The sequence below is a fragment of the Scyliorhinus torazame genome, chromosome 4 (genome assembly GCF_047496885.1).
Source record: "Scyliorhinus torazame isolate Kashiwa2021f chromosome 4, sScyTor2.1, whole genome shotgun sequence".
Taxonomy (NCBI): domain Eukaryota; kingdom Metazoa; phylum Chordata; class Chondrichthyes; order Carcharhiniformes; family Scyliorhinidae; genus Scyliorhinus; species Scyliorhinus torazame.
The window spans coordinates 216,860,117-216,886,417 of NC_092710.1; the positions used below are offsets into that span (position 1 = coordinate 216,860,117).

General features: G+C 45.6%; 1 protein-coding gene across 50 annotated transcripts in view; it reads left to right on the top strand.

The window, feature by feature from the left end:
* Positions 1 to 26,301, top strand: part of LOC140410753 (uncharacterized) — a 526,658-nt gene that overhangs the window by 185,839 nt on the left and 314,518 nt on the right. For 48 of the 50 annotated variants that reach the window (XM_072499281.1, XM_072499289.1, XM_072499285.1 and 45 more), the window contains 5 exons: positions 1,588 to 1,626; positions 3,008 to 3,040; positions 6,382 to 6,432; positions 6,678 to 6,695; positions 17,407 to 17,439. In XM_072499281.1, coding sequence (XP_072355382.1) covers positions 1,588 to 1,626; positions 3,008 to 3,040; positions 6,382 to 6,432; positions 6,678 to 6,695; positions 17,407 to 17,439 — 174 coding nt within the window. The remainder of the gene's footprint in view (positions 1 to 1,587; positions 1,627 to 3,007; positions 3,041 to 6,381; positions 6,433 to 6,677; positions 6,696 to 17,406; positions 17,440 to 26,301) is intronic. The other 2 variants (XM_072499292.1, XM_072499306.1) reach the window with 1 other exon arrangement.

Here is a 26,301-nt window from a genome sequence, read left to right on the forward strand (position 1 = left end):
TTGGTGCTGTACTCATCCAGGCAAGTGGAAAGTATTCCATCACACTCCTGACTTTTTTTCGATGGTGAACAGGCTTTGGGAAGCCAGGTGATGAACAATCTTTGGGAGGTCAGATGTTACTCGTCTAGAATTCTCAACCTCTGACCTGCATTTGTAGCCACACAAGTTATATGTATTGTCCAGCTCAGCCTCTGGTCAAAAACCCTGTTTACCTCTTAATCCTCAAATCTAATTTATGAATGAGAACCACTGCTTGTCCCATTAACCTCATTTGACCATTGTCAGCTTGCACTTTCAGTATCGTTGTGGTCAAAAATTGTTAAAATCCAAATATGCATCAATAAGTCCAACAAACTGGAACGCTGTGAGCTCTCTCGCAACCTAAATCTGGTCCAGTGTAATTCATTTTTTGAACTGTAAAAGTTAGGGAATGTTGTGGAGAGTAAAATAGAACAGAGACTTAAGAGAAGAAATAAACAAATCCGTTTAAATAAAGAGGCTGATGTTCTTGTTTCTCTTGCACCTGCTGTTAGTGACGTGAACCATACCTGAGGAGTGCACCACCTGACATGACATAAATTTGCCTGTATTTGTGGGCACCAGTCATCAACTTAGCCCCAACATACATTAGGTGCAGGCCCATCCTTGACAAATCCTTGAAGGTGAAACCATTGGCATGAGGGTGGCACTGTGGTACAATGGTTAGTTAGCACTGCTGCCTCACAGCACCAGGGACCTGGGTTCAATTCCAACCTTGAGTGACTACCTGTGTGGAGTTTGTACATTCTCCCTATGTATGCGTGGGGTTCCTCCGGATGCTCTGGTTTCCTCCTATAGTCCAAAGATGTGCAATTTAGGTGGATTGGCCATGCTAAATTGCCCCATAGTATCCAAAAAGTTAGGTGTGCTTACATGGATAGGGCGATGGTGTGGGTCTAGGTATGGTGCAGACATGATAGGCTGAATGGCCTCCTTCTGCACTGCAGGGACACCATGAGGGCTTTAAGGCTGGGCTTTAAAATAACAGCCAGAAGGCCTATGTACCAATCACTGCCCTACTGCCGAGGAAAGTACCCCAAATTACTGGATCCTTTGCTCATTGTTTGACTTTGATCATTTTATACACACAATTACTCTGCTTCACCCAACCCCCCCCCCCCCCCCCCCCCCCCACACCACCCCCAACCTCCACCACCACCCCTACCCACAGGATGGCTTTGAAATCCCAGGTGGGATCCTCATGGCATGGATCACCACTCCTTTTCTTCTCATTTATGCTTATGAAGGAGCATTGATCATGTCCATTAGACAGGCATTCAGCCAGAATTTTATTTTAAATTATTTTTCCTAGTTTGTTTTTAGTTCAGGGTGAGTATTGTAATTGTCAAGCAATGCCTGACACTTCTGTCACTGCTATCAACAGTTGGCTCAGTATCCCAGTGCATAGGCAACCAATCTGTCAAGAAACATAGAAATTTGCTTCTGCTAGTCTAAGAGTTAGTTGTAATTATGTAATATCTCTGACATGTAACTTAGTATTCCATGTTACATATAACTTGAGAAAATTATCAATATTCTGTTATATAGAAAAGAAGATGCCTCCTGCTGCCATCAAAGAGATAAAAGGTTTGACAAATACATCTACATATACAAGCACAACATACCTGTATAGAATGATTTACCTGTAAGAATAAAACAATGTTTAAATAAATTCTGCTTTGAGATTAATGAACACTTCATAAATAATAAAATAGGTTCGTGAAAATTGTTTTAAAACAGTAGTTATTCAAATGACCATTCTGAATTGCTAATTAACACAATCTCATCATACTAGATGCACATTATTTTCATAACTATTCTGAATTGCAAATTAGCACTAGATTCATGTTATTTTCATAATTTGCCTGCTAGGAACATCTTAAAATTGGCTAAAGCATAATTAACAAACATGTATTTCAAATATAGGAACGGATTAGGGAAATCATTGCAAACAGAGTGAGAAATTGTATTAATACATTTATTAATAAAATGTTGCATGATCCAAGGTGTTATGGGCCAGGGTTTAGAGAACCCCAAAGTGTATCATGGAGTTCACCTGACCCACAACTTTTAATAGATTGTGGTTATGGGGAGCACATGGGCCTAATTTACAGGTGTAGTGTAACAGAGAGCTAAAGTATTTTTAAATTAAAACAATGTTTATTTATGAAACCAGTTAACAATTTATAAACCCACAGTAAACATCTTAACAACTATCAACACCAATCATCCCCACAGATACAATATTCTAGAAGTAACTTTTAATCTTTCCTTGCAACATCCATAAGACAAAAGACCCTTTTTAACACAGAGATCAGGTTTAAATTCTCTCCTGAAAGCAGTTATCATTTTGAAATCACCCAAATGATGGGCAGACAGTCTTTAGATTGCAGTGAGATACTTATACAGATGCTTGCTTTTACTGGTGATATCCAGCTCTCAAAACAAAAGTAAAAACCCACAGACACACACCAGCTTTTTCAAAGTGAAAGACAGCCGGCCCAGCTCCACCCACACTCTGACATCACTGCAGCTATTCGATAAATACCCATTTCTTAAAGGTACATCCAGTACAGCTATTTAATAAACACCCATTTCCTAAAGGTTTCGCACATGACAAAGGTATTAAATTAAGATTTTTTTCTAGCCATGTTCTCCTGGAAGTACTATGTTATGATTGGTCTAATATTAGCCGGTGCATTAAGAAACAAACACCTTTTCTACTCTAAAGCCCTGTGCATCAGGCTGCTAAAGATCTCAGAGAGGAAGATATTCTTCCAGATGCATCATCACTGACAATGATATATTTATTTGCATTTCTCATTTCATTTATGAATGTTACTTTTATAAATATTTTTTAGATTGGAAAACATTGAAGAATTGTTCTGTATGCTGCAATGGGTATTAATGTTCAATTAAATGTTTAATTAAAATATTTTTTGAGCATTTTTTCTGTTGTTATCCTCAGTTAAAAAGAAGCACGTTGACCAGGCGGGTAAAAGTATGTACTCAACATTCTATTCTTCTCAGATAAATATGTGAAAAATATATTTAAATGTACTCTGCCCTTGGTCAATGGGTCGTTTCTGCTGGGTGAGTCTTAACTGCAACCCATGTCAAGTGGCCATCTTAGAGTGGTTCTTGGACTATCCCAGAATCACTCAATTACCTTCCTCCAACGTGCAATTTCACTTAATATCGAGCTCTGTAGATCCTTGGAAAGGCCACAGAACCTACAAATGCCTGAGTTATTCAATTGTGAATGGAATTACAATCTTTGGAGACATTCCTTGGCTTCCATGGATTAATTTAAACGTTCCTGCCAGGCTATTTACAAAAGATTCCAGTTTGTAGGATATAATGAATATTTGACTAGCTGGATTGCAAATTGACTTAGCAATTTTAACACAAGGGTATTAAATGGAAAAAAAAACCATCTAAATTGGAGACTAGGCATTTGACAAAGTGCCAATGCTAGCAAGTGCCCCCCGCCCCCTCCCTTGCCGAATCACTATAGTAACCCTTTGATTTTTATTTCTTCAGTTTGTATGGTGCCTCTGAGGAGTTCTTGCAAGCAAAAGCTGGTTTCTCTGAACAAGTCATTGACCATTCTCTTAATTTGAAAGACATTACATTTTTCTCCACTGTTCCAATGCACTTCCACCAACAAATTGAGCATCCAGATTTTGAAGTCTAACTACCTGCAGAGTACCAGAAACTCTAACTCTAGAATACTCTAGAAAAGAGAGAAGAATTGAAAGCTATTTGTTTCATATTTTGGGCTCCCTAAATACTGAAGCAATACATGAGAGCTTCAGAATTCCAACTATAACACTGACAGACTGAGTCATTTATTAGGGAACTGTAGATCAGTTATAAAAATTACTGCAGTAGAAAATGTGCTCATTAACTGCCAATGCTCATATGAAGTGCAGAGACATTCAACATTAGTCAGCATTAATTTGTTATCAATGTAAAAAGACTGCCCAATAAACCTTTTTAGGGAAATTGTTATAATGCTAACTAAATGTGTGAATTAAACTATGCAGGTGACATGGGACCTGTAATTTGGCCCAAGGGCTCTGAGTGCCACTTAACTAACATCATTCAATAAAAAAAGATTAGTTTAGCAACATATTTAGATAGTGCATCCAGTGCATAAAACAACACATTGGGACCTACGATGTCTTGGAAGTGATCAAGTTCCAGTAACTGCCCAGCCCACATAATGTGAAAAATTCTGATTGGATAAAGGAGTCCATGAGGTAGAACAACTGTAAGAAGTGGGTGGTCATGTGTTAAGGCACAGCATGTATTTTACTTGAGGAATCCTTTGCAAAAAATCGGTGAATCTCTGAAGCATTGCTATGGTTTTCCAGCTGCAACATATGTAGTGTCTTTGACATAATTTGTGCCATGGCTATGAATGCTATCAGTGCTTGGGATTCATAGCATAAGGCGTTGAATGCATTGAGCATTAAATTAATCTCAGTCACCCAATGATGTTCAGTGCTTCAGGTGTCATGAAGAGCATTATTGTTGCCATCATTTAATTGGGTTTTCAGCAGTTATTTGATAATGCGCAACATGTAAGGCTTTTACAAAAGTTTCCACTTTATTTCATAAAATATCACACAATAGGCAAATTTGAAGTTCTTGAGATTAAAAGGACAGTGGCTGCTTGAATACAAAATTGACTGCTTGCAAAAAAAATTGGCTAAGGGGAAGAAAGGTATGGTGGTGAATGATGTTTTTCAGACTGTAGGTCCCCTAACCGTCGACATTTGGATCACTGTTAGATATCACACGACAAATTATATTTAATGCACACAAGTGTGAATGATTAATCTTGGTAGGAATAATGAGATAATGCAATATAAATTCAATAGTAGCATGACAGGACAAATCAAGGAGGCTGTTAAAAAAACAAGCAGGTTCCTTTATTTTGTAAATGGAAACATCGAGTATATAGGAAAGGAAGCTATGCTTAGCATTTATAAAACACTGGTTCGACTCCAGTTGAAGTATCGTTGGTAGGAGGCCACGGCCTTGGAGAGTGTGACAGGAGAGACTTGGTTGAATAGCATCAGTGAAATGTGAAGAGACTGGAGAAGCTGATGTTGTTTTTGTTAGAGCCGAGAAGATTAAGGAGAAATTTGATAGAAGTGTTTAAAACTGTAAAGGGTTTTGGTAGAATAGTAGAAATGTGTCAGAAGGGTACGTAACCCGAATACACAGATTTGCATTAATTGACTGAAGAAACTGCTGGAATTTCTTTTTCGGTAGTGAATTGTGTTCTGGAATGGACTGCCTGAAAGGGTGATGGAAGTAGACTCTATGATTTTCGAAGGGAATTTGAAACACATGAAGAGGAAATGTTTACAGGACTCTAGGGCAAGAGCGGGCGAGTGGAATTAATTTCATAATGATGTGATCTGGAATTTCTGAGTGTGGTTCTCATGGTTTTTCCATTGGGTGGGGTTGCTGGGTTATGGGGATAGGGTGGAGGTGTTAACCTTGGGTAGGGTGTTCTTTCCAAGAGCCGGTGCGGACTCGATGGGCTGAATGGCCTCCTTATGCACTGTAAATTCTATGATAATCTATGATTAGAAATTTTGGAGACCATGCATTCAAAAAAAGAAGGTTTTATAGATAGTACAGTAATAAATTTAGACTCCAAATGTCTTGAATTAATCATATGAAGTTTGTAAATTAGTATTGCTGATTGATTATAAATTATTTTCAAAATACCATAATCATATTGGGCAAGAACAGTGTAAAATATTATAAAGTCAGGTGAAACAACACACAGCTTTGTGCATGTTAAAAGCTGCTACTATCTTTTAAAACAGATAGATTTTGGGGAAGGCTTTGAAGGTGGGAAGATAGGTTGCATGGTGGACAGACCTAAGTAAATTGGTTGAAAATGTGTGGCTGAAATAGTTGTGCATTGTGTATTCTTTGACAGATGAAGAAAAGACAAAATGCAAAGTATGTCAGAATTGAAAGAACAGAGCAGGAATACAGGAACATGGAGCTGAATGAGGTCATAGAATAAGGACAGGGGAAAAGCAACGTAGATGAGAACAAAGAATTGCCCAAACCTTCAAGATCATTTAAACAATAATACAAGTATTGAAGACATGTATTCAAATTAGTATATCACAATGCAACCAACAGAATAAATAGAATACTTCCCACTACTAAATAAAGTGGATGGAGCATTACATTGCACCGCAGGATCTTTATTGCTCGGTATAATTTTGAGGGTCAATGGAAAAAGGTCCTGAGTAATTCAAAATTTTCTGCTTTCTTTAAACATATTTTCTTTTCTTTCTATAGAACCAGTGGAAGTTTCAAACACAAAACACAAAACATCCAAAGTCGCAACAGGTAAATTCTGCACAACCAGAATGTCTTGTTTTCTGGTGAGAATTAAAATACAATTATGCCATCTACTGGTCATAATCATTGGAAGAAATATAAAATTGGTAATTCCTCTTAAATTACCTGTGTATTTCTTGAAGAATATGTATTATCAATAAAGGCAAAATCTAATAAGTATGCAAACTGCATTTCCAGACCAGAAAAGATATGTTTTAATAAAGTAATTATTTATTTTGTTTTGTTTATTACAGTGAAAGAAAAGAAGCAAAGTGAGTAAACGTTTTCATGTTACATTTATGTGGAAAATTTAATTGACCTTTTTTGAAGTGTCGAAATGAAGGAAATTATTGTCTTCTAATTATATTTGCATTTATTTTGCATTCTTAAATTGAGGAATAATTATGTTGCGCAATAGAGAATTTCAAGTTTGAAATAAGGCTGTCCTAAAGTTTTGCAAATCTACTGGTACAGTTTACCGCAAGTAGAATTTAGAGATTTCTTAATGTGTCTTCATTCTTTATAAACTGTAGAAATGGCTCACGTTCCTACCACTGGGCCAGAGGTCCTGCGTTCAAGTCTCACTTCCCACATGAACAACATGGCCAAACAAATTGATTATCAGCTTGTAAATCTTTCCAGTACGCTTGTTGGCAGATGGCAACCGCTGGAGAGTTTCTTGGTCAGCTATGCTGCAGGGGGAACGGCAAACCACTGGAGCACTTGGCCAAGCATAATCATATACCAATCCATTGGAAGTCCATGGTTGCCAGGAAATTATTTCCCTCTAATTATATTTGCATTTACTCTGCAATCTTAATGCATGGCACCCACAGGAGGAAGAGGAGAAATGGCTTCTTAAGACCTACTGTTTAATATAATAGGACGTTATTTTATGATTTTCTCTCGTGGCAGGTTTCGAAGTGGGGAGGTTGTCTAATCAGATGATGTGCTGATGAGTGGGGACCATGTCACCTTCCTAACTCCACCCTGATTACGTCCATAGCACAAAGGTTTGTGGACAGCCCTCTCAACCCACTACCAATTGAGGCCCTTAAGTGGGCAATTATACCCAATTAAGAGCCTCATTCTGCTTCTTCTGGTGTTAAACCAGCTGCTCAGGCCACCAGGAGAATGTGGCTTCTGCCTCAAAATGGACATACTCTTGTGAACCCCTGACCTTCTGCTCTGCTCCAGCTGCTCCACTCCCTCTTAGACAATCTCAAACATTTCTCCCTCACTTTAACTCTGAAGAGGAGTCACACAGACTCAAAATATTAACTCTCCCTGACAATTGGTGATGCTAGACCTGCTGAGGTTTTCATATTAATGATCTTGCTATATTAAATGGAGGTAAATCTGCTATTACTGATAACAGCTTAATGCACTTGGAAGCCAGGGAACATGGCCTCATTTGACACTTGCTTTACTTCATTCAAATGACTATACCTACATCACCTTGAAGCTTTTTGTGCAGTAATAGTCAGGCACCGCCTGCAGGGATCGGCAAATGTTGCCTCAGGCCTCTTCATTTAAAGATTTATCCAACCTACATCCCTGCTGTGTAATTAACTTATTAACCTTTGGATTTATTCTACACCCTGTTGTTGGATATTGCCACCTTCCATTAATATTAACCAAGAAGGAGTAATGTTCTTTGTTCGAGCATCAGCTGCAGTGCGCAATGGAAAGTGTTACAGATAGAAACACAATTTGGTTAGTCATCAGTTCAATGACACTTCAGTGAATTGATTATTCTTCCTGGCACAATGGTTAGCACTGCTTCCTCACGGCACCAGGGACCTGGGTTCAATTCCGGCCTTGGGTGACTGTCTGTCCAGCGTTTGTACATTCTCCCCAAGTTTGTGTGGGTTTCCTCCGTGCCTCACAATGTCCAAAGATGTGCAGTTGAGGTGGATTGGCCGTGCTAAATTGGCCCTTAGTGTCCCGGTTCGGTGGGATTATGGGGATAGGGCAGGGGTTTGCTCCTTTGGAGTGTTGGTGCAGACTCAATGGGCTAAATGGCCTCCTTCTGCAATGTAAGGATTCTATGAATAACCAATATTCCAAGGCCTGTATTTAGTTTGGGTAATGTGGGGTCCCACCTGAGTGCTGGAGAGCTGGTGAGTGCCCAGCATTGTCTCCTTTGAGGAAAACTCAACTTATTATGTGCCAGTGGCAGCCTTCCCTGGCATCAAGAACCCTGGTGGTGGACGTCCCACCACACGTGAACATCTGCCAGAGTCCTTTGCAGGCAATGCCAATCAATGAGAGTGGTGTCAGCTGCTGGCGTTGCACTCATCAGATCAGCGAGCTATCCAGGCCACAGGTTAGTGGGAGCTGGATGGATGTCATGCAAAGTGGTCACAGGAATGGGGGTCGGGAGCAAGTGCAGGGGGTAGCTCTGTGGGCCGCTCCCTTCCCAATGTGAAGTCCTTAGATCAGTCACTCAATACTCAACAACAAGTTGTATTCTGAACTTCAAACGAATGAAAGACTGGAGAAAAAGGCTGGAAAAGATGGCTGCAAAGATCATCTGAATTCTTTTGTGGATTAGAACCATTTTCCTGTCACAAGAGGGAACAAAATGAACATTCCAGATTCATTTGAATCAATGCCCTTCTCTGAAACCAGTCAAAAGGGTTGATGAATGGGTCATCCTGAAACAAAGGGCACGATTCAGGGGACCAAAGTTAAAGTCCGGTTTTGGGTTTGTTTGGATGGGAGTTTTACGATGGCTGCGTGGGCGAGATTGTACTCAATGGCTCACAATATTCCCTCTTTGTTCCCGTGAGAGAAGCTAGCCCATAATAAACGGGAAAAGGCCAAGATGGGGGGCAGAATACCAGAGATTCAATCCTCACCTCTTATGAGGAACTGGCCTTGGAGATTGCCCGAAGAGAGGGCAGTCACCGACCGTGAAGTTGGTCTGCGCCTGAGAAGTGAGGATCCACTGTGCCTTCACCCAGATGATGTGTCACAAGTGAGTTGTTCATATCAGACAAAATGGTCCTTCCCTCTCATTGACCACATGTCCATTAGATTGCAGGATCACCATCTGATCATCGGCCCATCTGAAGTCGTACCTCCCCACCACCCAAGAGAACACCTTGGGAGAGCTCCACGGAGACCACCAATGAGGTGTAAAGCTATCATCTGCACCTTCCACCAGCACAGAGACACACACCTCGATGGGTGACATGAGTGGATTTCTGGGGCACAGTCTGCTGAGAATCGCACAGATGCTGATCAGGTGGAAGCAAAAACATGCAAAGGAGTCAGCAATCGGAGGTCTGCTGGGACCCAGGACTCAGCTGAGTTCCAGTCAGATGTCGAGTCTCTGGAAAAGGTTCTCTCTAAGCTGATTCCAGATGATAGGACAGAGCTGTGAGTTTCAGGAGAGGGGGTGAAATTCTCCGGTATCGGCGCGATGTCCGCCGACCGGCGCCAAAAACGGCGCAAATCAGTCCGGCATCGCGCCGCCCCAAAAGTGTGGAATCCTCCGCATCTTGGGGGACCGAGCCCTAACGTTGAGGGGCTAGGCCCGCGCCGGACTGATTTCCGCCCTGCCAGTTGGCGGAAAAGGCCTTTGGTGCCCCGCCAGCTGGTGCGGAAATGACATTGCGGGCGGCGCATACGCGGGAGCGTCTGCGGCCGCTTACGGCATCCCCGTGCATGCGCTGTGGAGGGAGTCTCTTCCGCCTCCGCCATGGTGGAGACCGTGGCGAAGGCGGAAGGAAAAAAGTGCTCCCGCGGCACAGGCCCGCCCGTGGATCGGTGGGCCCCGATCGCGGGCCAGGCCACCGTGGGGGCACCCCCCCGGGGCCAGATTGCCCCATGCCCCACCAGGGACCCCGGAGCCCGCCTGCGCGCGCCGCCTTGTCCGCCAGTAAGAGAGGTGGTTTAATCCGTGCCGGCGGGACAGGCATTCTAGCAGCGGGACTTCGGCCCATCCGGGCCGGAGAATCGCGGGGGGGGCCCGCCAATCGGCGCGGCGCGATTCCCGCCCCTGCCGAATCTCCGGTGCCGGAGAATTCGGCAACCTGCGGGGGCGGGATTCACGCCAGCCCCCGGTGATTCTCCGACCCGGCGGGGGGGGTCGGAGAATCTCGCCCAGGGTGTCAGTGACATTCCAGCCAGTGGATAGCCAATTGGAGGAGTTTCAAAGGCTTCAGGTGCAGGAGGTGGTGCTGACAATGCGTGGCACCAAGGCCAACATTGCTAGCATGGCGACTGCAATGGAAAACCTGGAGCATGATGACCATGCCTCGAGTGGTGGTGACAAAGGCATGGCTCAGTCTGTCACAACCATGGTTGAGGGTATAGACATCATGTCCCAGTCGATGGGGGAATGTTTCCCAGAGGCAGGTGGGCATTTCCAAGGCACTGCAGAGCATAGCCCAGTCACTGAGGGACATCACTGAGGCCATTGACACCATGGTGCAGACAACGGGGAGCTGCCAGGACTGGCAATACCAGGTACATGGGTTTCCTCTGGGTGTTTTGGTTTCCTCCCGCAGTCCAAACATGTGCAGGTTAGGTGGATTGGCATGATAAATTGCCCATAGTGTCCAAAAAAGTTTAGTTGGGGTTACAGGGTTACAGGGATAGGGTGGAGGCGTGAGCTTAGGTATGGTGCTCTTTCCAAGAGCCGGTGCAGACCCGATGGGCCGAATGGCCTCCTTCTGCACTGTAAATTCTGTGATTCTATGACCCAGAGGTCAGCCGAAGCCCTCAGTCGCCAGGCCCTCCAGAGGATGTCCGCCAAGTGCATCAAATGCCACAGGGCGTGGCAAGCAGCAGGCTGCCTCCACCTCTGATGTGCATCCTTGGGACATACTTCGATGTAGCAGTAGAATACGCAACATCAAGAAGAGTGAGCAGCACTGAGTGGGCAATGCTGAGGTTACTATATCTGTAGCCAGGGGGAATGATAATCTGTCAGAATAAAACGTTCACTAAAACATATTCCACCTGATACACGTGAGGCCTCTGTCACATTAATCTTCACAACTGGCCTGCCTGCACCCCCACCCCCAACCCGCGGGCACAGTGGTCCAAGATCAAAAGCCCCCGATGCAGACCCTGTTCAGGGGATGGGTGTGAGCGCATTGTCAGTTGAAAGACAGGGTGGGTGGTGTTGAGCTGACGGACACAGCCTCGTCCTGGAGACAAGATCCTCCCTGGTCCTCCGGGCATTCCAGACCATTGCCGCCACCTGTCCTCTACCCACCAGTTCCTTCTCGGGTTCATCCTCCAGCCCCTCCTGGTACACCTCCCCCTCTTCATCAGACGAGGCCACGTGAACCTGTGCCTACTCCTCAACATTGCCCCGCTGCTCCGCCATAACCCAGAGGGCCCAGCAGATCACCACAAAGCGGGAGACCGTCTGGGGGTGTACTGCAGCACACCACCAGAGTGGTCCCGGCAGCGGAACTGCATTTTCAGCAGCCTGATGCACCGCTCAATGACAGCACCTGTGGAAATGTGTGCCTCATTATGTTAGATCTCTGCCTCCATCTCAGGCACCTGTGACAGCATCATCATCTATGTCCTCAGTGGGTATCCCTTGTCCCACTCGGGAAAACCCATCATCGTGGGGCAGTCCTCAAAAGCACCAGGGATCTCAGAGTGCTCCAGGATACAGCTTCCATGCCCGGTCCCAGTGTAGCAGGCACAAATCTTCAGGCGGTGGCTGCATACAATCTGGACGTGTAGCATGTGGGAGTTATTGCCGAGTATTCCAATCAGACCATGATGCCTGAACACTGTGGGAGATGCAATGGCTAACATCCGAACACCCAGGGGCTAGGCCCAGCACGGGGACATTTCTACGACCAGATGACGGGTGTATTCACCGGGGAGGGGGGCCAGGGCCCGGTTCAGGTAATGTTATGTGCGGGTGTCTAGGGTCCGGTGAGCAGCGCCCTCCGCTGCGGATTGGATTGGATTGGATTTGTTTATTGTCACGTGTACCAAGGTACAGTGAAAAGTATTTTTCTGTGAGCAGCTCAACAGATCATTAAGTACATGGGAAGAAAAGGGAATAAAAGAAAATACAAAATAGGGCAACACAGCATATACAATGTAACTACATAAGCACTGGCATCGGATGAAGCATACAGGGTGTAGTGTTAATGAGGTCAGTCCATAAGAGGGTCGTTTAGGAGTCTGGTAACAGTGGGGAAGAAGCTGTTTTTGAGTCTGTTCGTGCGTGTTCTCAGACTTCTGTATCTCCTGCCCGATGTAAGAAGTTGGAAGAGTGAGTAAGCCGGGTGGGAGGGATCTTTGATTATACTGCCCGCTTTCCCCAGGCAGCGGGAGGTGTAGGTGGTGTCAATGGATGGGAGGCAGGTTTGTGTGATGGACTGGGTGGTCACGACTCTCTGAAGTTTCTTGCTGTCCTGGGCCGAGCAGTTGCCAAACCAGGCTGTGATGCAGCCCGACAGGATGCTTTCTCTGGTGCATCTGTAAAAGTTGGTAAGGGTTAATGTGGACATGCCGAATTTCCTTAGTTTCCTGAGGAAGTATAGGCGCTGTTGTGCTTTCTTGGTGGTAGCGTCGACGTGGGTGGACCAGGACAGATTTTTGGAGATGTGCACCCATAGGAATTTGAAACTGCTAACCATCTCCACCTCGGCCCCGTTGATGCTGACAGGGGTGTGTACAGTACTTTGCTTCCTGAAGTCAGTGACCAGCTCTTTAGTTTTGCTGGCATTGAGGGAGAGATTGTTGTCGCTACACCACTCCACTAGGTTCTCCACTAGGAGTGCCATGGCAATGCCCACCTGTGACTGGGACACGTCCCTCAGCAACCAGAGCATGCTCTCCAGCACCTCGGCTATGTCTATCTGAGACTGGGACATGCTCTGCAGTCCCTCGGCTATGCCCACATGGGACTGGGAGACCTCTCCTAATGACCGGCATGTGCTCTGGAGGGCCTTGACAATGCCCACCTGAGGCTGGAAGATATCCTGCAGCACATCATCAAGGTCTGCCTGGTACTGGGTCAGGTCCCACAGTGACCGGGACATGCTTTTGTGACCCTCAGCCATGGCTGTCATTCACTCAGCCATGTCTTGATCACCTATATTCATGCTGCCTACGTCGTGAACCAGGCTCTCCACTGCAATTGCCACCCTCGCAGTGATGGCCTCGGTGCCACTTATTGTCGTCACCATCTCCTGCACCCATGGCCTCTGGGACCCCTCCAATCAGTGTCGCTGACATCCCCATCTGAATCTCACGGTGGTATCCTAGCGTCTGCATCAGCTCTGGGTAAACCTGGTCCAGCGGCTCAGCATCAAACTGACTGGGACCCAGCTTGGTCCTGGGATCTAGCAGACCTCCAAATACTATCTCGCCTGGGGGATCCTGCCTCCACCTGATGTGCATCAGCAACTGTGTGGCGCTCACCAAATTGTGCCCCGAACCCTGTCTACTACCATTGCCCACTGAGGTGTGCATTTCTGCGCTGGTGGAGGGTGGGGATGAGAGCTGTGCCGCTTCGGCGGTGGCATCCTCGGAGCTCTCCTCCAAGACATTCTCATGGGAGACCGGGGGGGGGGGACCACCCAGGATGGACCGGCACCATCAGATGGAGATCCAGTGGGAGAATGGAAATGTGGTCAGTGGGAGGGTTGGGTGAGTCCGTATGTTATTAACAACTCATGTGTGACAGGTCACCTGGGTGAAGAACATAGAACATAGAACATAGAATGATACAGCGCAGTACAGGCCCTTCGGCCCACGATGTTGCACCGAAACAAAAGCCATCTGACCTACACTGTGCCATTATCATCCATATGTTTATCCAATAAACTTTTAAATGCCCTCAATGTTGGCGAGTTCACTACTGTAGCAGGTAGGGCATTCCACGGCCTGACTACTCTTTGCGTAAAGAACCTACCTCTGACCTCTGTCCTATATCTATTACCCCTCAGTTTAAAGCTATGTCCCCTCATGCCAGCCATTTCCATCCGCGGGAGAAGGCTCTCACTGTCCACCCTATCCAACCCCCTGATCATTTGTATGCCTCTATTAAGTCTCCTCTTAACCTTCTTCTCTCCAACGAAAACAACCTCAAGTCCATCAGCCTTTCCTCATAAGATTTTCCCTCCACACCAGGCAACATCCTGGTAAATCTCCTCTGCACCCACTCCAAAGCCTCCACGTCCTTCCTATAATGCGGTGACCAGAACTGTACGCAATACTCCAAAGACTGGCGGATAATCACCTCTGAGCCAGATGCCAACCTCTGCATTGGTTACAGATTTGTCCTCAGGCACCCCCGCAACCTCCAGGGCCCGTTCCTCATAAGAGTGAGGACTCTGATGTCTGGCACATTGCTGCCTGTCTGGGCCCTCTCCCGTCTGTTGTGGGCCAACTTCTCCTGCGGGGGCACAGAGGGGGCATTGTTAGCCGCATGCGTTGTTCATCGAGGGGCTTATGGGGTGGTGGGGCTCAGGGGGGGCTCAGGGTGCTTCAGAGGGGTGGCTTGGGGAGCCAGCTCATATGGGGGGGGGAACTGGAGATTTTGGGGGAGGGGATGGCGTGGCCGGCGCTGCTGGACTTGGGTGGGCCGGGGCATGGAACAGTGCTGGGCGGGGGAGGCAGTGCAGATGCATACTCCTGTGGGGAGGAAGTGGGGGTACTATGCCAACTCAGCCGTGCGGCCAGGGGGAGGTCATTGATCATCTTACTGCACTGGGTGCCGGTCTTCCCGGTCACATTCCCCTAGCTGACGGCCGCTACCACTTCCTTCCTGTTCTTGCTCAAGTATAACTCAATGTAATATTCCACCCATCTCCCCAACTTTTTATTGCAGTCAGTAGTGCCTTCCAGTCTCTTTGATTTCAATTAATCTTTTTGATTTGCTGATAAACCTGTTGCCTTTTTGATCCCTTCATAGATGCTCCAAGGCTGTGTTAACAGACATTTGGTTAAACTGGCAAAGTGCACTCAGTGCATTGTCTGTAGCGTGAATTCATACATTCAGAATATCAAACTTTTGTTTTGTGATGTGTCTCACTGTACAGATAGATAGTGTCTACCATGACCTTACAGGTACTGGGCGCGACATTGAGCCCCCACTCGAGGTCCATTGGATTGGTGGTGCGGGAGGAAAATCTGGCGAGAAGCAGGAAACGAGGGATTCTCCAAAAATGGAGCTACGTCCCCACTCCGGTGGGATAACCAGCGTCAACAGCCCCCGAAAGTGAGGAATTCTCCAATTTTACGGGGGCTAGTTTGACGCCGGAGTGGTTGGTGCCGCTCCAGCTGGAGCCGAAGGGAGTTCGCGCATGCGCGGTATGGCCAGCGTATTTCCGCACATGCGCGGACCGGCCGGCGTATTTCCACACCTGCACGGGGCTTCCCTTCTCCGCACGAGCCCCTGGACAATATTGCGGATCCCTACAGGGGCCCAGCGTGGAGGGAAGAAGGCCCCCCACAGAACCAGCCTGCCCGCAGATCGGTAGGCCCCGATCGCGGGCCAGGCCACACCCCGGGGTCAGATCCCCCTGCCACCCCCCCCACCCCCCCCCCCCCCCCAGGACTGCCCCCGCACACGTACCTGCCAGGGCTCGCCGTGTGTGATGTGAGTAATTCACACCGGCAGGACTGGCCAAAGCCTTTGGCCACTCGGTCCATCGGGGCCCGGAGCATCGCCAGCCCCCCACCGGTGTGGCGGAAATCCTGCCGGCCAGAGGAAAACGGCACCGGAGAATAGGGCAGCCGGCGGCGGGGCGGGATTCACACCTCCCCACGGGGATTCTCCAACCCGGCGCAGGGTCGGTGAATCCCGGCCATGATTCTCACCAGAGAGATTGCGGTTTCCGATTTTCCACAACACAACACCACGAGGTTCACACCCACAAAAGGCCCCCTGTCAAATCATCCCCATCACTAAATATCCATACATCGCCGGCAAGACACCACTTCAGTGAGGTTTACAACAGGTTTGACAAGACGTGAGGCAGTCAAGGGGATTCCACCGAAGGCGCAGAGTTATGTATAGTCCCCCTGGGCGAGAGACAGTCATTCCTGGGCAGGGCAGCGCTGATCAGTGCACCCTTTCAAGATGGCACTCCGATCTTTTTGGAGACAGTTACTGGTTCTATGGAACCAAGCCCCACCAGAGTGATGGCGTAAACCACGCCCACTAATTGCTTTTTGTCTAAGAAGCTCAAGATTCTGCGCAAAAACCAGTCTGTATAACAGGAGAGTTACACACCAGTTTTCCGTGTGAACCTGGCACTTTAGCAAATTCTGGTAAGTTTATGCCCTTTGGTTGCTCTCTGTCTTGTTCTTCAATTGGCAATAAGTTGTGAGTTTAATGGTCAAAAGGAAAGGACACAATAGCTCTCTCCAGGATACAGTTTATTTGAATGTTTAACAGAACCAAGATGACATTGGTGGGAGTAGCAAATTTTACTTGAGGTCAATAATTTTTGAATGTACAAAGTTATGTCCCCAATGAACTTGCATATTTATTTTCTATACGGTCTGAAAACTATTTCTGTACTGAGGATTTGTTCAAAACTTACTTAAAACAGTGAAAAAACTTTAACCTAAGACTTCATAGACAGAAATAATAAATTTTGCACAACAATTTCCTGCACCAGTGAATGTTTTTTTTCTATTTCATAATCATTTTGAACCTTGATATCCCCTCTTTGAATGAGTCCTCTTAATTAGTTTTACTGAGTTTCAGAATAGTTTAATGTTATGGCTCCCCACAGGGAGCTGGCTTATGCATTAGTGAATTCATGGCTCAACTCACTTCACTAGAGAAAGAAATAACCTTAATAATGAGCATTTTCAATCCATCTACCTGGAGAGAATTTGCACCTGGATACCAATGCTTCAAACAAATGTTCAATTTCATTGAAACACCCAGCATGTTAAATCGGAGAAAAATTGTATTGTGTTCACAGTTAATTGCAGCGATACTTTTTAATCCTGTTTTTTTTTCCTTTATAGTCAAACCTGTGGCAGCAGTGAAATCAGAGAAAGGTATGAACACTGATCATTATGATTGGCTTGCCTATAAGTCAAGTACTCGCATATTTGATCATTCTAACATTAAAATTCTTAGAACTTGAACTGTAGTGGAGGATATAGATTTCATTGAAATTTATTTCATTGCAAGTCCACTCAAGTATATAAGATATACGTCTAGTACTTTCAGGTTTATTCTGTTTAAGAATGTTGAACAAGAACTGTTGGAACAATAATAGGGAAATATTTTTACACTTAAAACCCAAATAATAGCATCAATATTTCAAATACATTATATGCCTTGTATTTCCCTATCACCGCCAACATTCAATTTCAAAGAAAGTTCATCAGCACCAGAGCACCAGACGTCTCCCTGTGGCAATAAGGTGTAATTGCTTTTGTTGCAGCAGCAAAACAGTATATATAGCAACAACAACAGCTCCAGCTCTCTGGGACCAAGTTGAAAGTTGACTCTCAATGGTGTACATTTCAGGAGGGAATAGACCCTGGTGTGGTGTGAGAGAGAAAACTCATTTTGTTCCAACATCCACCAGAGGGAAAGCCTGCATAATATTAGTTGGGTACCAATTAATGTACTGTTGGAGTTACTGAACTTCAAAGGGGCTTGGGTGCCCTCATTTATGAGTCACTGAAAGCTAACTTGCAGGTACAGCAAACAATTAAAAAAGCAAATCATATGTCGGCCTTTATTACAAGAAGATTTAAGTACAGGAGTAAAGATATTTTGCTAAAATTATACAGAGCCATGTTAAGATTGCTCCTGGAGTATTGTGCACAGTTTTGGTCTCCTTACCTAGAACATAGAACATAGAACATTACAGCGCAGTACAGGCCCTTCAGCCCTCAATGTTGCGCCGACCTGTGAAACCACTCTAAAGCCCATCTACACTATTCCCTTATCGTCCATATGTCTATCCAATGACTATTTGAATACCCTTAGTGTTGGCGAGTCCACTACTGTTGCAGGCAGGGCACTCCACGCCCTTACTACCCTCTGAGTAAAGAACCTACCTCTGACATCTGTCTTATATCTATCTCCCCTCAATTTAAAGCTATGTCCCCTCGTGCTAGACATCACCGTCCGAGGAAAAAGGCTCTCACTGTCCACCCTATCCAATCCTCTGATCATCTTGTATGCCTCAATTAAGTCACCTCTTAACCTTCTTCTCTCTAACGAAAACAGCCTCAAGTCCCTCAGCCTTTCCTCATAAGATCTTCCCTCCATACCAGGCAACATTCTGGTAAATCTCCTCTGCACCCTTTCCAATGCTTCCACATCCTTCCTATAATGCGGCGACCAGAATTGCACGCAATACTCCAAATGCAGCCGCACCAGAGTTTTGTACAGCTGCAACATGACCGCACGGCTCCAAAACTCAATCCCTCTACCAATAAAAGCTAACACACCGTACGCCTTCTTAACAACCCTCTCAACCTGGGTAGTAACTTTCAGGGATCTGTGTACATGGACATCGAGATCTCTCTGCTCATCCACACTGCCAAGAATCTTACCATTATCCCAGTACTCTGTCTTCCTGTTATTCCTTCCAAAATGAGTCACCTCACACTTTTCTGCATTAAACTCCATTTGCCACCTCTCAGCCCAGCACTGCAGTTTATCTATGTCCCTCTGTAACTTGTGACATCCTTCCGCACTGTCCACAACTCCACCGACTTTCGTGTCATCTGCAAATTTACTCACTCTTTCTTCTACGCCCTCCTCCAGGTCATTTATAAAAATGACAAACAGCAGTGGCCCCAAAACAGATCCTTGTGGTACACCACTAGTAACTGGACTCCAGTCTGAACACTTCCCATCAACCATCACCCTTTGCCTTCTTCCAGCTAGCTTTCTGATCCAAACTGCTAAATCTCCCTGAATCCCATGCCTCCGTATTTTCTGCAGTAGCCTACCGTGGGGAACCTTATCAAACACTTTACTGAAATCCATATACACCACATCAACTGCTTTACCCTCATCCACCTGTTTGGTCACCTTCTCAAAGAATTCAATAAGGTTTGTGAGGAACGACCTACCCTTCACAAAACCATGTTGACTATCTCTAATCAAATTACTCCTTTCCAGATGATTATACATCCTATCTCTTTTCAACCTTTCCAAGTTTTGCCCACAACAGAAGTAAGGCTCACTGGTCTATAGTTACCGGGGTTGTCTCTACTCCCCTTCTTGAACAAGGGGACAACATTTGCTATCCTCCAGTCTTCTGGCACTATTCCTGTAGACAAAGATGACTTTAAAGATCAAAGCCAAAGGCTCAGCAATCTCCTCCCTAGCTTCCCAGAGAATCCTAGGATAAATCCCATCCGGCCCAGGGGACTTATCTATTTTCACACTTTCCAGAATTGCTAACACCTCCTCCTTATGAACCTCAAGCCCTTCTAGTCTAGTAGCCTGAATCGCAGTAATCTCCTCGACAACGTTGTCTTTTTCCTGTGTGATTACTGACAAAAAATATTCATTTAGCACCTCTCCTATCTCCTCGGACTCCAAGCACAACTTCCCACTACTTTCCTTGACTAGCCTTACTCTTACCCTAGTCATTAATTTAGCACAGGGCTAAATTGCTGGCTTTGAAAGCAGAACAAGGCAGGCCAGCAGCACGGTTCAATTCCCGTAGCAGCCTCCCTGAACAGGCACCAGAATGTGGCGACTAGGGGCTTTTCACAGTAACTCCATTTGAAGCCTACTTGTGACAATAAGTGATTTTCATTTCATTTCATATTCTCAGGCAGTGCATTCCAGGTCCTGACCACTTGCTGCGTAAAACAATTTTTGGGCAGCACGGTAGCCTTGTGGATAGCACAATTGCTTCACAGCTCCAGGGTCCCAGGTTCGATTCCAGATTGGGTCACTGTCTGTGCGGAGTCTGCACGTCCTCCCCGTGTGTGCGTGGGTTTCCTCCGGGTTCTCCGGTTTCCTCCCACAGTCCAAAGATGTGCAGGTTAGGTGGATTGGCCATGATAAATTGCCCTTAGTGTCCAAAATTGCCCTTAGTGTTGGGTGGGGTTACTGGGTTATGGGGATAGGGTGGCGGTGTTGACCTTGGGTAGGGTGCTCTTTCCAAGAGCCGGTGCAGACTCGATGGGCCGAATGGCCTCCTTCTGCACTGTAAATTCTATGATAATCTATGATTCTTTTGTTCCTGACATATCTAAAGAAAGCTTTAGGGTTATCCTTGATCCTACTTGCCAAAGACTTCTCATGTCCCCTCCTGGCTCTTTATAGCTCTCTCTTTAGGTCCTTCCTAGCTAACTTGTAACTCTCGAGCACCCTAACTGAACCTTCATGTCTCATCTTTACATAAGCCTTCTTCTCCCTCTTGACAAGTGTTTCAACTGCCTTAGTAAACCACGGTTCCCTTGCTCGACTACTTCCTCCCTGCCTGACAGGTACATACTTATCAAGGACACGCAGTAGCTTTTCCTTGAACAAGCTCCACATTTCCATTGTGCCCATCCCCTGCAGTTTTCCTCACCATCCGATGCATCCTAAGTCTTGCCTCATCGCATCTTTATTGCCTTTCCACCAGATATATCTCTTGCCCTGTGGTATATACCTATCTCTTTCCATCACTAAAGTAAACGTAATCGAATTGTGATCACTATCACCAAAGTGCTCACCTACCTCCAAATCTAACACCTGTCCTGATTCATTACCCAGTACCAAATCCAATCTGGCCTCACCTCTCATTGGCCTATCTACATACTGTGACAGAAAACCCTCCTGCACACATTGGACAAAAACGGACCCATCTAAAGTACTCAAACTATAACGTTTCCAGTCAATATTTGGAAAGTTAAAGTCCCCCATAACAACTACCCTGTTGCTTTCGCTCCTATCCAGAATCATCTTTGCAATCCTTTCCTCTACATCTCTGGAACTTTTCGGAGGCCTATAGAAAACCCCTAACAGGGTGACCTCTCCATTCCTGTTTCTAACCTCAGCCCATACAACCTCAGTAGACGAGTCCTCATGAAACATCCTTTCTGCCACCGTAATACTGTCCTTGACTAACAATGCCACCCCTCCCCCTCTTTTACCACCTTCCCTGAGCTTACTGAAATATCTAAACAAAGATACCTAAGCAAAGATATACTTGCTGTAGAGGGAGTGCTGCGAAGGTTCATCTAACTAATTCGTGGGATGGAATGATTGTTCAATGTTCAATGAGGACAGATGAAGTGGACCGGGGGTGCGATTTAGCAGAAACATTTCTAAGTGTCATTTTGGGCCAGTTTGGCAGAGTGTTTTGTGCCAGATTTTTCAGTGAGATCCACACCGGTATTTACCCACACTTAGGACACAATCTAACGAAATAGAAACAGAGTCTGTTTTGGGCGGGATTAGAGGTGCTGTTAGCGCCAGGAACTACCCTGCTATCTACCAGCACACTGTTGTGGTTTCTCCTCCCATACCATGTTTTCTACCCGGTCTAGACACATAGAAATATCTTCTGCAATGGGAAGCTGAAACGCTAACGAGACCAGCTCCGCAGAGATTGTGCCCTCATTTTGAAAGAGTTCCATGATCTCTAAGTGAGCTTAAAGGATTCCCCACCCACTGACATTGTCATCCCCGCACACATGGGCAATATTCCACAACCCCCCCCCCACCGCCCCAAGCGAGGTCATCCCACTATGGGTTCCTTGAGGGCCCCACCTTTTCAGGCCTCCCCAATCCCACTTTCAGGTCCCTCCCCTTTTAGGACCCTTCACCCCCCCCACCCCCACCCCCAACGACATTTAGGAGGCCCCTTCATAACCCCCCTTCACCCCCCCCCCCACCCTTCATACACCCTCATCCCCCCTTTCATGGACATGGCCTATCTCAAGCTCTTGGCAGTCCACCCCAGCACACCCAAAGCCTGTCCACCATCTACAAGGCACAAGTCAGAAGTGTAATGGAATTCTCTCCACTTGCCTGGATGAGTGAAGCTCCAACAACACTCAAGAAGCTTGACACCATCCAGGACAAAGCAGTCCGTTTGATTGCTGCCCCTTACGCAAACATTCAAACCCTCCACCACTGATGAACAGAGGCAGCCGTGAGGAGAAGATGCACTGCAGTAACTCACCAAGGTTCCTTAGGCAACATCTTCCAAACCCACGACTACTACCGTCTAGAAGGACAAGAGCAGCAGATACCTGAGAACCCCATCATCTGGAGGTTCCCCTCCAAGTCACTCAGCACACCGACTAAGAAACCAGGACAGCCTTGGAGGGCCGCAGGGCCTCTTCCTGTGCTGTATTGTTCTTTATTCTTTAAAACATCTCGTCGCTCCTTCATGTCGATGGGGCAACATCCTGTAACTCCCTCCCTAACAACACAGTGGCTGTACCTACACCTCAAGGACTGCAGCGGTTCAAGAAAGCAACTAACCACCCCCTTCTGAAGGGCAACTAGGGATGGGCAATAAATGTTAGCCTAACCAGCGATGCCTGTATCCTGTAAATTAATTTCAATAAACACTGGCAGTGCCTCAGCCAGCCTGGCAGTGCCACTGAGGCACGCAGCGAAGGTGAGATCCATATCTCGACATCTCGCAAGATCCCATTAGATCCCATTAGAGCATTGCGAATCTCACGAGAGACCTCGCCTGAGATTTAATGGCCTTGTCCCATCACCGAGTCAGGCATGATAAGGCCGTTCGATTTTGCCCCGGGGCTTTATTCTGTGGCGGTTAGAAGAATGAGATGCGAGCTTATCAGGGCTCGACAGGATAATTGCAGGAAGGATACATCTCCTGGCAGGGTGTTCTAGAACCAGGCATCACAGTCTCAGAATAGGGAGAAGGCCATTTAGGACTGAGATGAGGAGGAATTTCTTCCTTTGGGGGGTGGTGAATCTTTGGAATTCTCTGCCCCAGAGGGCTGTGGTGGATCAGTCGCTGAGTGTGTTCAAGACTGAGATCGAAAGATTTCTACATATTTAAAACATCAAGAAATAGAAGGATACCGCAAGAAAATAGTGTTGAAGTAGACCAGTCATGATCTCATTGAATGGCAGAATGGTTAGAAATGTTAAATGGCCTACACCTGCACCTATTTCTTACATTATTAAAATAAAAAATGTCACTTCAAAAACAAATCCTCTTTAAAGCTCAAAAAACTGTCAAGATAAATAAACTCACTGTCACCTTGACAACAACTTCTGCTGAACTGAATCAGTTAGTGGGCTTGGAGCTCAGCCAAACATTCATAATGAGATTCCATTGTGCACTGCATTAACAAAGCATCCAGAGCTGAATACATTAAAGCCTTTGACATCATTAAAACTCATTAAAAGGGATCACCCATCTCTTTAAACTTTGCAATAGGCCAACAGATTTCTGAGCTGTCAATCAATGAAAGGATAAAAGCACAGGGGATAATCTGAATTTCCAATATTGTTCCATGGAAAAGTGCTCTTTATACGGGGGATAATGTACCCTAATGCATCTGAAGACTTATCCACTTTCACAATGCTCATCAATTTAATGGTCAGTTATCTTTTTCAAAACACACCCCTGTCATCAATTATTGCATTAAAATATATTTAACTTAATGAAATGAAAATCGCTTATTGTCACAATTAGGCTTCAAATGAAGTTACTGTGAAAAGCCCCGAGTCACCACATTCCGGCACCTCTTCGGGGAGGCTGTTACGGGAATCGAACCATGCTGCTGGCCTGCCTTGGTCTGCTTTCAAAGCCAGCGATTTAGCCCTGTGCTAAACAGCCTCTAATGTACAGTACTTCATTATGATACGTGAACTGAGCAACACTTATATAAATTTGAAACCAAAAAGAAAATGCTTGAAAATCTCAGCAGGTCTGGCAGCATCTGTAGGGAGAGAAAAGAGCTCACATTTCGAGTCCAGATGACTCTTTGCCAAAGTCCATCTGGACTCGAAACGTTAGCTCTTTTCTCTCCCTACAGATGCTGCCAGACATGCTGAGATTTTCCAGTATTTTCTTGTTGGTTTAAGATTCCAGCATCTGCAGTAATTTGCTTTTATTATTTATATAGATTTGCCTGTCAAAAGATCCCTGAATTCAGAACAGAGTCCCTCATTGTTTACAACACCTCTGAGCTGGTGCGAATCATGTTGCATTCACATGCAGGCTCGAAGAAAATTGTCCGGGTCTGCAATGCTCATCGTTGCAATGGAGCCAGCAACAATGCCACTAGAGGATATGGATTTGAGACTGGCACCCTTATCCCATGCCATTGAACATTGCTGGTGACAAGAATGGGGACAGAAATCCAGGAATCTTTCCTGGCCAACATTTGTAAAGCCTGCCCATCAGGATGGGAAAATCTGACCCAAGGTCATTGAGGGGAGTTGGTGGCATAGTGGTATTGTCACTGGACTAGTAATGTAGAGACCCAGGGTAATAATCTGGGGGCCCGGGTTCGAATTCCACCATGGCAAATGGTGGAATTTAAAAACTCAATAAAGTATCTGGAATTAATAGTCTAATGATGACCTTGAAACCATTGTTGATTTTTGTAAAACCCATCTGGTTAACTAATGGCCTGCAGGGAAGGAAATCTGCCGACTTTATCTGGTCTGGCCTACAAGTGACTCCAGACCCACAGCAGTGTGGGTGACTCTTAAATGCCCTCTGAAATGGGCTTGCAAGCCGCTCACTTGTATTCAACCGCTACAAAAACACAAAAAAGGAATGAAACCGTACGGACCACCCAACACTGGAAACAAAAACAGCAAACTCAGCCCTATCAACCCTGCAAAGTCCTTCTTACTAATATCTGTGCCAAAGTTGGGAGAGCTGTCTCACAGATTAGTCAAGCAATAGCCTGACTTAGTCATACTCACAGAATCATTCCTAACAGACAATGTCCCAGACACCACTATCACCAACCTTGGATATGTCATGTCCCGCCAACAGAACAGACCCAGCAGAGGTGGCGGCACAGTGGTACACAGTCAGGTGGGAGTTGCCCTGGCTGTCCCCAACATTGACATTGAAATAGCATGACTTAAGGTTAAACATGGGCATGGAAACTTGCTGATTACCACATACCATCTACCACTAGCTGATGAATCACTACTTCTCCATGTTGAAAACCATTTGGAGGAACTACTTGAGGGTGGCAAAGATGCACAATATACTCTGGGTAGGGGACTTCAATGTTCATCAACAGCATCACAGTATAGTAAGCATGTGTAGTTTAAAATAGTTGATACTTTATTCTGAATTACTACATTACTAGTTTTAGTTCTGTAGAGTGCGCGAACTCAAAATTAATCAATTTGTTATTCATTAAATCTATTTTGCTTCAAGTTGAAGATTGGTGGTTTCTTGAGAATCACATCATCAGACCATTCTGGATATATAAAGCAAAGAATAACGATATATTACCAAAGAGTAATATAATAGGGACCTATGAGCGCTATATGTTTCGCAAAAGACTGCAGTTAAGAGGAGAGTAAGTAGATTCCTTTATCACAGCTCTAAAGTTGCGAGCGCAATCCTGTAATTTTTCCTCAGCCTCCCATTCTATGCTGCCTGATCAAGTTCTGTTGGGATAAATGATGAATGTTTGCACAAGAAAATGCTAAGATGACCAGTTGTATCTATTGAAGATGCTATTAATATGTGCAAGGCCAGCGAACAGGCTTCGAGCGAATATGCAGAATCCGTGGCAAAGGAAAAGAGTGCAAAATAGGGAAACGCCATTAATGATGTGTCGCAGCAAAGAAAACCGCGTACAATGGCCGGTGGCCATTTTGAAAATGACATCATGAGCGTGATGACGTGCACACGCTGTGGACACGCCCACCGTAAAAAAGATTGTCCGCAAAAGGCAAACAATGTTCCAATTGTTGCA